At 39.1% G+C, this 12,344-nt stretch overlaps 1 protein-coding gene across 1 annotated transcript in view; it reads right to left on the bottom strand.

Annotated features, from left to right (window-relative positions):
• Positions 1 to 1,195: 1,195 nt before the first annotated feature.
• SERPINI2 (serpin family I member 2) overlaps positions 1,196 to 12,344 on the bottom strand; it is a 38,277-nt gene continuing 27,128 nt past the window's right edge. Inside the window, exon 9 of the mRNA XM_066241076.1 lies at positions 1,196 to 1,451. Within this exon, the coding sequence (XP_066097173.1) occupies positions 1,375 to 1,451 (77 nt within the window). The 3' untranslated portion in view covers positions 1,196 to 1,374. The remainder of the gene's footprint in view (positions 1,452 to 12,344) is intronic.

The following is a 12,344-nucleotide window of genomic DNA, read 5'->3' as shown; positions in this document are numbered from 1 at the left end:
ATAGTCTGGGAAAATGAACATTGCTTTCATTATATTATGGTTTTGAGCAGTCACAACTAATTTTACAATTGTTTTTATAATATCTTGAATATCGTTCTAGGTTTCCCTGTATAGAGACATCTAGACTAAGGGAACTAGGCTCCATAGTGTTTCTGGGGAGACCTGTATACTACATTGAAGGGCTTACATAGAAGGAATTATAACTCAGTGACTATGGTCATAAGCTTCTAGTCAAGGGTTCATACATTGAAATATGGTAAGATAATTATATTTATTTGCTATATATTCTTCACAGATTTATATAACATCTTTGAATCTCAGTTTCTTCATCAGAAAAATGGGTAAAATATTTCATCAGAGTTTTAATACATTAACATAATATAAATTGTTTACTTTAGTGTCTGATTTATAATTAGGGCTCAACAATGGAAGGCCATTATCATTAAACTCTCTGCCAATAACTGCAAAGAAAAACAAACAAAAAAGACACTGTCCATTATTAACATGTAAATAGAAAAAAACTGTGAAACATGTTATATCAAGTCATTGGAATGTAGTATTATCTTGGATACTTCCATGTGACATTTTAGGGTATTAAGAGGAAGGTTTCTTCAACTTAATCTTTATAGATTACAACCTTCATTCTAACACTTTCTTAGCTCAGTGTTGTAAAATCTTGGAAGGTCAGTTTTCTGAATCATGCTAATTTAGCTGACACTTACATGTATAAGAAAGCTTTATAAAAGTCCTCATCTTTTCTACTTTCTAGATATGTTTAAGGCATAAATAAGAACAAAAAAAATTGATATGTTCCAAAAGGTATTAAAACAAGGCACATATTAAATGTAACAGACAGAATACCAATTTAAGATTAGCAAAAACAAAACAAAATAATATAAAACTCAAAAGCCTATCTATTGTCTTAGATACTAGGTCTCTGTATCTTAATTAACACCCCAGAGAGGCACACACAACACCCACTCCATCTGACCCCTCTCCCTATGTTCTGGGTGGTGCTGTTATACCTGGGAGTCAACTAATCCAGTCTTTTAGCACTATAGATACTTCATATCTAAGACAGAAATTCTATATCTAAAGTATCCTAGACAGGATTGTTCAACATATAAATAATAATATTAATGCAAGTTTATGGCTTTTATTACATATAGACTTTATAAAACACATAAAAAATAGAAACAGTGAATAAATTTTTATTTATTAATAATTTCATTTATTCATTATTACAGGTCTATGTTTACAAATATTAACATAGGCACAATTTAAAGCAGAAGATATATAGAATATCTTTTTAGATCATGGTATTTTGTCAATCAATCTTTTTCCAGTAATCATTTTATATTCTGTGCATTTCTTTCACAATGAATCAAAATCTCTTCCTGTCATGTTTTGGGTGTCAGGATTTGTTACCCGTCCTATAAACAAAAATGAATCTAGGAAAGGAAAAAGAATATTTTATGACTTTCTGGAGAAAAAAATAAAAGTTGGCAATAATTAGTTTTTCTTAATATTTTAACAAATCATTTAGTCTTTGTTCTCTATAAGATAAATAAGCAATATCTAACAGTAAAGCCATCTCCTTTGTCTAAAATACATAATTATATCATCATTAATTATTTTCTTGTAATTTATAAAGTAACTTAACACCCACAACAGCTTGTCATTAAAAAAAATTATATTAGTCTTGTTTTTTGTATAGAAAAGTTAAACTAAAGTGACTGAGAGGTGTTCTAAATATAGAGAGTCTGTCAGGCAAGCACAGCCTAATAAAATAATGATGAGCAGGGTAGAGTTTTAAATGTAAGGTATCAGCAGTCCTCTTTTCACACATGTAACATAAACCTTTAGGGTTAAAAAAGCACAGCTTCGCCCTGGCCGGTTGGCTCAGCGGTAGAGCGTTAACCTAGCGTGCGGAGGACCCGGGTTCAATTCCCGGCCAAGGCACACAGGAGAAGCGCCCATTTGCTTCTCCACCCCTCTGCCGCGCCATCCTCTCTGTCTCTCTCTTCTCCTCCCGCATCCAAGGCTCCATTGGAGCAAAGATGGCCTGGGCGTTGGGGATGGCTCTGTGGCCTCTGCCTCAGGCGCTAGAGTGGCTCTGGTCGCAACATGGCGATGCCCAGGATGGGCAGAGCATCGCCCCCTGGTGGGCAGAGCATTGCCCCATGGTGGGCGTGCCAGGTGGATCCCAGTCCGGCGCATGCGGGAGTCTGTCTGACTGTCTCTCCCTGTTTCCAGCTTCAGAAAAATGAAAAAAAAAAAAAAAAGCACAGCTTCTCAGATCTTCAGCTCTGAGGCTCTGAGTCAAAACTCAATGCTTCAGACAATATTTTCATATCTCTAGTGTTTTGAAAACCTCATGGAGTTGATATAGTAACAGAATAAATGCGAACACCTATTTCCAATCATCCTGTGTTTGCAAGTGGAAAAGAACAAAGAACTACAGGACAAAACAGAAACAAATGATGTGTCAAAATCCATTCTCCTTTCTTTCAATACAGGTGAAGGGAATGAGTTGAGTGTATCCATTTCAAGTGTTTCTTTAAGTTCTTTATAGTCAGATGTAATAAAGGTTAATTTCAAAAGTGGTAAAGTAAGTTTTACATCATTTTAAAACTGATGAAAAGTGTTTTTAAATGTTTTTTGAATAAGAATGGGAGAGCCCTTTTTCATTAACTCTTTACTGTTCAGTCTAAAGACTGACACAGCCCTGGCCAGTTGGCTCAGCGGTAGAGCGTCGGCCTGGCGTGCGGGGGACCCAGGTTCGATTCCCGGCCAGGGCACATAGGAGAACTGCCCATTTGCTTCTCTACACCCACCCCCTCCTTCCTCTCTGTCTCTCTCTTCCCCTCCCGCAGCCAAGGCTCCATTGGAGCAAAGATGGCCTGGGCGCTGGGGATGGCTCCTTGGCCTCTGCCCCAGGTGCTAGAGTGGCTCTGGTCGCAGCAGAGTGTTGCCCCAGAGGGGCAGAGCATCACCCCCTGGTGGGCAGAGCTTCGCCCCTGGTGGGCGTGCCGGGTGGATCCCGTCGGGCGCATGCGGGAGTCTGTCTGACTGTCTCTCCCCGTTTCCAGCTTCAGAAAAATACAAAAAAACAAACAAACAAAAAAAACAAATAAAAACTGACACACTCTTAAATGAGCCAGAAACATGGAAATAGACATAATCTCAAGCAAGCTTTTTGTTCTTTTTATGAATAATTATATTCAATAATACCTTTGTGAAAAATTATAACCAATAATAGTAAAAAAATATCAAAATAGTTTTGCAAAAAGAAAAAAACTAATATTTCTATTTTTTAGACAGATAGGGATGCATAATTAACTTTTCTCAGGATATTTAGTTACAATAGGAATTATCAGTGACTCTTGTGTTCTAATAATTCTATGGCATCAACATTTTTATCAGAATTATTTGTTCAAGAAATTTTTTAGGCCCTGGCCGCTTGGCTCAGTGGTAGACCATCAGCCTGGCATGCAGAATTCCTGGGTTCGATTCCCGGCCAGGGCACACAGGAGAAGCACCCATCTGCTTCTCCACCCCTCCCCCTCTCCTTCCTCTCTGTCTCTCTCTTCCCCTCCCGCAGCAGAGGATCCATTGGAGCAAAGATGGCCTGGGCGCTGGGGATGGCTCCTTGGCCTCTGCCCCAGGCGCTAGAGTGGCTCTGGTCGCAAAAGAGCAATGCCCGGAGGGGCAGAGCATCACCCCCTGGTGGGAACAGCGTCGCCCCCTGGTGGGCGTGCCGGGTGGATCCCGGTCGGGCGCATGCGGGAGTCTGACTGTCTCTCCCCATTTCCAGCTTCAGAGAAATACAAAAAAAAAAAAAAAAAAAAAGAAGAAGACATTTTTTAGGTAACTTTTATAGAAATTTATAACTGAAAACAATAGTTTAAAATGTTAAAGACTCAGAAGTATAGGACATTATATAAAAAGCCATTTGTCACAGCCTTTCCAATCTGTTTATTTGACTAAGAAAAACCACATTTTTAATTAAGTCTTCATGCAGTCACCAACCTACTCACAAATTAATTGGAAAGATTAGTGAAATCTTCTTTGACGTAATAGCAATGGATTTAGTGGCCAGATGAAGTGTAAATCACTACTCTTTCCATTTTTCTTTTCATGCCCCTTTCTTCAAGAGGTGTCTCCATATTTAACTATTATATATATTTATACAAAATCCATATAAAATGGGCGCACGATTTGGGCCTGCTATGCCCCGTGTCAGCCACGTGCGGCTAGCATATTTAAAAAATTTTCTCCTTCAATAAAACTCTTCAAAATTAAAAAAAAAAAAAATCCATTGTAAGGCCAGGAGCCGCCATCGTGACCATTCACATGCAGGTTCCCATTGGATTCGGGCAGACGATAAAGAAATGGCGGAGTCAGAGGATGGGGGGCCATCCTATTTATTGGTGTCTCACCAAGACTGGCAAACCACAAAAGAAGACAAGGGAAAAGCAGAAAACCAGCTCTTCCCATGAAGGGCAAGGGATCAGGGGAGCCCCTGCAATTATGATAGCAGGAACTGTGTGTCTGAGCTCCTGGTCTGTCCCACTTTATAGTGTAGAAAACCAAAATCCCTTAATCCAATATACAAACAAGGAAGTCTCCGATACAAAGTCAATTATCCAAGGCATAATTGGATTCCTCATGAGAGTGCACCACCCAGATCATACAATCAGTCAAGGGTGTGGGGAAAAGCTTAGTCCCAAAACCAAACCTCAGGCTACAACAACCTGGCCTGCTTATAGCCTGTCCCCCACACCCAATATAAGTCACAAGCAAGCAAACATATATATCATGTTTACAAACTTATTTGACCAACAACCATATAAAATGGAAACAAGTTTTGCTTACTTATATTAAAATACAATAGCATGGAGTGACGTCACGGAAATGACGCCGTGAGCAGCGCGTCCGACAGATCTCCCCAAAATCTCAACAAATTTATCAACTAGAAACAGAAAAATTTATCCTCAGAGCATTCCGGAGTTCCACACACACACTGAAAGCAAAAGGACTGTTGCTGAGGAGAGAGTACACCTGTGGTGAGTCAACCCACACGTGCAGCTGCCCGCCCACACTTGGGGACAGCAGCCTGGGCACTGGCGGCCGCCCCAGCATACCCTGAGAAACCGCGTGCGCGCCCCGTGCCGTGGTCCCCGGCCACTGGTGTGCGGAGAAACCCGTGCGCGCGCCCCCTGCCGCGGTCCCTGTCCACTGGCGTGCTGAGAAACCGCGCCCGCGCCCCGTGCCGCGGTCGCTGTCCACTGGCGTGCTGAGAAACTGCATGTGCCCCATGCCGCGGTCCCCGGCCACTGGTGTGCCAAGAAACCGGGCGCGCGTTCGCGCATCCCAAGCCGAGATCCGGGAGGGGCGCCAAGGCTGTCTTTCCTAGTCAGGAGATTCTCTCCGTGGGCAGGGCAACTCACCCAGCCATTCAAGCTAACAATCAAGTGCTGGGGGGAGGGGCGCGCAGACAGCTTGAAATACTTTCTGGAGCACAGCTGCGGATCCAATCACTGAAATTAGCTTAACCCACGAAATCTACGCACCCACGGGGCTCTAATTGATAAGATCTCTTCCAGTTCAGCGATCCAAGACAAGAGGCGTGATATTTTTCAGTGCCTTTCGCTAAAGGGGCAGGGGCAACTTCTGATTGACAGAGCCTCCATATTCAGGGATATACCTAACAAGAGGGACTTGGCAGATATTAAGATCCATAAAGAAAACAGCGACTAGTGCTTCTTCTTCCCAGCCAAAACAGGCTACCAAGTGTGGAAAGCCTGGGTTGAGTGGTCCAAGTGAATGGTAGGCGCTGAACAGTCACCTTGACAACAATTGACTCCCAGCCCCACCTGATTACGCTAGAGGCTCTGACTGCCAGAGCCTTACCCAGAGCCTTGCGCTGAATGAGGATAGAGTGGGGATTTCCCAGATCTTTGAGCCCTCTTACTCCCCAGACAGAAGCAGTGGCAGCCTCATAGCTGGATCACCAGGCTGCTAATTCAGGAAGGGGAGACTAGGAAAGAGACTCCAGGAAAGCAAACTCTCTCATTGTTGGACTTTGCAAACGCCAACAAGCCTTGACTACCAGCAAGACTAAAACCAATTATATGACATTGCCATAGAATACCATCAACTGCAAATTCCTACCTAAGAGTGACACAGGGGCAGAACCTGGGGTATAAAGTCACCGATCAGGAAGAGGGGGAGAAAAGAAAAACGGAAGAAGTTAACCTCTCAAAATCAAGAAAAATCCACAGACTTTATAACTTGTTCCACTAATTCTTTGTTGTTGTTGTTTCTTTCTTCTATCTTATTGCCTTTATTATTATTTCTATTTCTTCCACCTCGGTCCTTTTACTCTCTGCCCATCTTATGCTACCCTCTTCTTGAACTACACTACCCATGAGTGTTACATTTTATTTCTTTTCTTCATCCTAACTCTCCTTTAGGGTTACACTCCAAAACCCTTAACTCTCACTCTCTCCCCTCTTGTTTTTTTTTCCTTTCCTTTTTTTCTTCCTTCGTTTCTCTCTTACTCTTATTTTTTCCCTTCTATTCATTTCTTCTTTTCTCCTTTTACTTTTCCTCCCATTTAAGCCTCAATCACGAACAAATTATTTAATTTGGGACTCAAGTTTTTGTGGGGTTTTTTTTGTTGTTGTTGTTCTTTTTTTTGCTTCTTCTGCTTTTGTTCTTGGTTTTCCTCTATTTGTTTGTTTTTGTGGCATTTTGGGCACTTTTTACATTGCTTTTTAACTCACTAGCATTCCTCCCAACCCAAAGTCTCCATTGTATTTAGTCTTCGCTCCACTTAATACAACAGATTTTTACTTATTATTTTTATTTTTATTTTTTTCTTTTTTAATTATTGTTTTTTCTCTCCTTTTTTCTGTTTCCCTCTCATCCCTCTCATTATATCTCTTAGTCGACCATCACTTACAAGCAAATCATTTTATGCTTGTCTAAGATTTTCTCCCCCCCCTTTTTTTTTTTTTTTGTATTTACTAGGTCCCTACTCTCTTTTTTGCCCCTTGAACTCTTCACCCCAAATCAGGCCCTCCATTATAGGCAGTTTTTGTTCCATTTAGCAAAATATAATTCACAGGTCATCACAATATTTCCCTAAGGAGGTGAGAGGAGGGGAAGAGAAGAAACAAAAAAGGGGGAAATAATAAATTATTACTTTTTTTTGTGGAGTGTTTTCCTTTTTTCTTTTTTTTTTCCTTTTTATTTTTTATTAATTCCAATTAACACTATCATCAAGACCACCTTCAGATGCCAATAATAAAAAGGAAATCGAACATTATGGATACAAAAGACAGAGAGGTAACACAAATAGATGTGGAAAAATCTATGGAGAAAAGATTTAACATATTGGAAGCCTTGGAGCCAAATGACAGAGAATTTAAAATAGAAATCTTAAAAATACTCAGAGATATACAAGAAAACACAGCAAGGCAATTTAGGGAAATCAGAAAACAACTCAACGATCAAAAAGAACATATTACCAAGGAAATTGAAACTATAAAAACAAATCAAACAGAAATGAAATATTCAATTCAAGAGCTGAAAAATGAGGTAACAAGCTTAGCTAATAGAACAGTCCAGATAGAAGACAGGATCAGTGAAATAGAAGAAAGCAACTTGAGGCACAAGAGAGAGAAGAAGAAAGAGACTCAAAAATAATAAAAAACGAGAAAGCCCTACAGGAACTGTCTGACTCCATCAGAAAGAATAACATAAGAATAATAGGTATATCAGAGGGAGAAGAGAAAGAAAATGGAATGGAGAATATACTCAAACAAATAATAGATGAGAACTTTCCAAGCCTGTGGAAAGAATTAAAGCCTCAAATTCAAGAAGCAAACAGAACACCAAGTTTTCTTAACCACAACAAACCCACTCCAAGGCACATCATAATGAAGATGACACAAACCAATGACAAAGAAAAAATTCTCAAGGCAGCCAGGGAAAAGAAGAATACAACATATAAAGGAAGACCTATTAGATTATCATCAGATTTATCAGCAGAAACTCTACAAGCTAGAAGAGAGTGGACCCCAATATTTAAAGCCCTGAAAGAGAGGAACTTTCAGCCAAGAATACTATACCCATCAAAGCTATCCTTCAAGTAAGAAGGAGGTATAAAAATATTCACAAATACAGAAAAGATGAGAGAATTTATCATCAGAAAGCCCCCAGGAAATACTAAAGGGGGTTTTCCAACCAGATTCAAAGAACAAAAGAAAACAAAACCACAAGTAACAGCTCCACCAAGAAAACAATAAAACCAAACTTAAACTGTGACAACAAAAGAAAAAAAAAGGGAAGAAAGGGTGAAGATTAACAGTAGCAAAGGACGATGAAGCCCAGAAATACTTACAAGAAAGGGTACTACAATGAACATGGTAGGTACCCTTTTCATTACTTAATGGTAACCACCCTTGAAAAAACCACCACAAAAACACTTGACTTAAAAAAGGTAGCAACAGAGGAAAGAAGTATGGAATACAAACAAACAAAAACAAATGATAGAAAAACAAAAGAGAAGAATCAAACAAGATACAAAACTAACAGAAAGCAATTTATAAAATGGCAATAGGGAACCCACAAGTTTCAATAATTACACTAAATGTAAATGGATTAAACTTACCAATAAGAAGACACAGAGTAGCAGAATGGATTAAAAAAGAAAATCCAACTATATGCTGCCTACAAGAAACTCTTCTAAGCAACAAGGATAAAAACAAATTCAAAGTGAAAGGCTGGAAAACAATACTCCAAGCAAACAACACCCAAAAAAAAGCAGGTGTAGCAATACTCATATCTAATAATGCTGACTACAAGACAGAAAAAGTACTCAGAGACAAAAATGGCCATTTCATAATGATTAAGGGGACACTGAATCAAGAAGACATTACAATCCTTAATATATATGCACCAAACCAAGGAGCACCAAAATATATATGACAGCTACTTATTGAGTTTAAAACAAAAACTGACAAAAATACAATCATACTTGGAGACCTCAATACACTGCTGACGGCTCTAGATCGGTCATCCAAACAGAGAATCAATAAAGATATAGTGGCCTTAAATGAAATACTAGAACAACTGGATATGATAGACATCTACAGGACACTTCATCCCAAAGCGACAGAGTATACATTTTTCTCTAGTGTACATGGAACATTCTCAAGAATTGACCATATATTGGGCCACAAAGACAATATCAGCAAATTTAAAAAAATTGAAATTGTGCCAAGCATATTCTCTGATCATAAAGCCTTGAAACTAGAATTCAACTGTAAAAAAGAGGGGGAAAAACCCACAAAATTGTGGAAACTAAACAACATATTTCTAAAAAATGAATGGGTCAAAGAAGAAATAAGCACAGAGATCAAAAGATATATACAGACAAATGAAAATGAAAATACGACATATCAGAATCTCTGGGATGCAGCAAAAGCAGTAATAAGAGGAAAGTTCATATCACTTCAGGCCTATATGAACAAGCAAGAGAGAGCCGAAGTAAACCACTTAACTTCACACCTTAAGGAACTAGAAAAAGAAGAACAAAGACAACCCAAAACCAGCTGAAGAAAGGAGATAATAAAAATCAGAGCAGAAAAAACGAAATTGGCCTGATCTGTGGTGGCGCAGTGGATAAAGCGTCGACCTGGAAATGCTGAGGTCGCCGGTTCGAAACCCTGGGCTTGCCTGGTCAAGGCACATATGGGAGATGATGCTTCCAGCTCCTCCCCCCTATCTCTCTCTCTCTCTCTCTGTCTCTCTCTCCCTCTCTCTCTCCTCTCTAAAATGAATAAATTTAAAAAAAAAAATTAAAAAAAAAAAAAAAAATAAACGAAATAGAGAACAGAAAAACTATAGAAAGAATCAATAAAACAAGGAGCTGGTTCTTTGAAAAGATCAACAAAATTGACAAACCCTTGGCAAGACTCACCAAGGAAAAAAGACACAGGACTCAAATAAATAAAATCCAAAATGAAAGAGGAGAGATCACCACAGACATCATAGATATACAAAGAATTATTGTAGAATACTATGAAAAACTATATGCCACCAAATACAATAATCTAGAAGAAATGGATAAATTCCTAGAACAATACAACCTTCCTAGACTGAGTCATGAAGAAGCAGAAAGCCTAAACAGACCAATCAGCAGGGAGGAAATAGAAAAAACTATTAAAAACCTCCCCAAAAATAAAAGTCCAGGCCCAGACGGTTATACTAGTGAATTCTATCAAACATTCAAAGAAGACTTGGTTCCTATTCTACTCAAAGTCTTCCAAAAAATTGAAGAAGAAGCAATACTTCCAAACACATTTTATGAGGCCAACATAACCCTCATACCAAAACCTGGCAAGGATGGCACAAAGAAAGAAAACTATAGACCAATATTTCTAATGAATACAGATGCTAAAATACTAAACAAAATACTGGCAAATCGAATACAACAACATATTAAAAAAATAATACATCATGATCAAGTGGGATTCATCCCAGAATCTCAAGGATGGTTCAACATACATAAAACAGTTAACGTAATACACCATATGAACAAAACAAAGAAAAAAAACCACACGATCTTATCAATAGATGCAGAAAAGGCTTTCGATAAAATACAACACAATTTTATGTTTAAGACTCTCAACAAAATGGGTATAGAAGGAAAATATCTCAACATAATAAAGGCCATATATGATAAACCATCAGCCAACATCATATTAAATGGCCTAAAACTGAGGACTTTCCACCTTAAATCAGGAACACGACAGGGGTGTCCACTCTCTCCACTCTTATTTAACGTGGTGCTAGAAGTTCTGGCCAGAGCAATCAGACAAGACAAAGAAATAAAAGGCATCCATATCAGAAAAGAAGAAGTAAAGGTATCACTTTTTGCAGATGATATGATCCTATACATCGAAAACCCAAAGGACTCCACAAAAAGATTATTAGAAACAATAAACCAATACAGTAAGGTCGCAGGATACAAAATTAACGTACAGAAGTCCATAGCCTTTCTATATGCCAACAATAAAATATTAGCAAATGAATTCAAAAAAATAATCCCCTTCACGATTGCAACAAAAAAAATAAAATACCTAGGAATAAACATAACAAAGAATGTAAAGGACCTATATAAAGAAAACTACAAGGCATTGCTAAGAGAAATAGAAAAAGACACAATGAGATGGAAAAATATTCCTTGTTCTTGGATAGAAAGAATAAATATAATTAAAATGGCCATATTACCCAAAGTAATATATAAATTTAATGCAATTCCCATCAAAATTCCTATGACATTTTTTAAAGAAATGGAACAAAAAATCATCAGATTTATATGGAACTATTAAAAACCCCGAATAGCCAAAGCAATCCTAAGGAAAAAGAATGAAGCTGGGGGCAGTACAATACCTGACTTTAAACTATATTATAGGGCCACAATAATCAAAACTGCATGGTATTGGCAGAAAAATAGACACTCAGACCAATGGAACAGAATAGAAAGCCCAGAAATAAAACCGCATATATATGGTCAAATAATCTTTGATAAAGGGGCCAACAACACAAAATGGAGAAAAGAAGCCTCTTCAACAAATGGTGTTGGGAAAACTGGAAAGCCACATACAAAAGAATGAAACTCTACTACAGCCTGTCCCCGTGTACTAAAATTAATTCAAAATGGATCAAAGACCTAAATATAAGACCTGAAACAATAAAGTACATAGAAGAAGACATAGGTACTAAAATCATGGATCTGGGTGTTTTTTTTTTATTTTTTTATTTTATTTTTTTTGCATTTTTCTGAAGCTGGAAACAGGGAGAGACAGTCAGACAGACTCCCGCATGCGCCCGACCGGGATCCACCCGGCACGCCCACCATGGGGCGACGCTCTGCCCACCAGGGGGCGATGCTCTGCCCATCCTGGGCGTCTCCATGTTGCGACCATCCTGGGGGTCGCCATGTTGCGACCAGAGCCACTCTAGCGCCTGGGGCAGAGGCCACAGAGCCATCCCCAGCGCCCCGGCCATCTTTGCTCCAATGGAGCCTTGGCTGCGGGAGGGGAAGAGAGAGACAGAGAGGAAAGCGCAGCGGAGGGGTGGAGAAGCAAATGGGCGTTTCTCCTATGTGCCCTGGCCTGGAATCGAACCCGGGTCCTCCGCACGCTAGGCCGACGCTCTACCGCTGAGCCAAATGAATCTGGGTTTTAAAGAACATTTTATGAACTTGACTCCAATGGCAAGAGAAGTGAAGGCAAAGATAAATGAAAGGGACTACATCAGAATTA

Source organism: Saccopteryx bilineata, chromosome 8, assembly GCF_036850765.1.
Source record: "Saccopteryx bilineata isolate mSacBil1 chromosome 8, mSacBil1_pri_phased_curated, whole genome shotgun sequence".
NCBI lineage: Eukaryota > Metazoa > Chordata > Mammalia > Chiroptera > Emballonuridae > Saccopteryx > Saccopteryx bilineata.
This window is presented reverse-complemented; position numbering and strand designations above follow the sequence as displayed.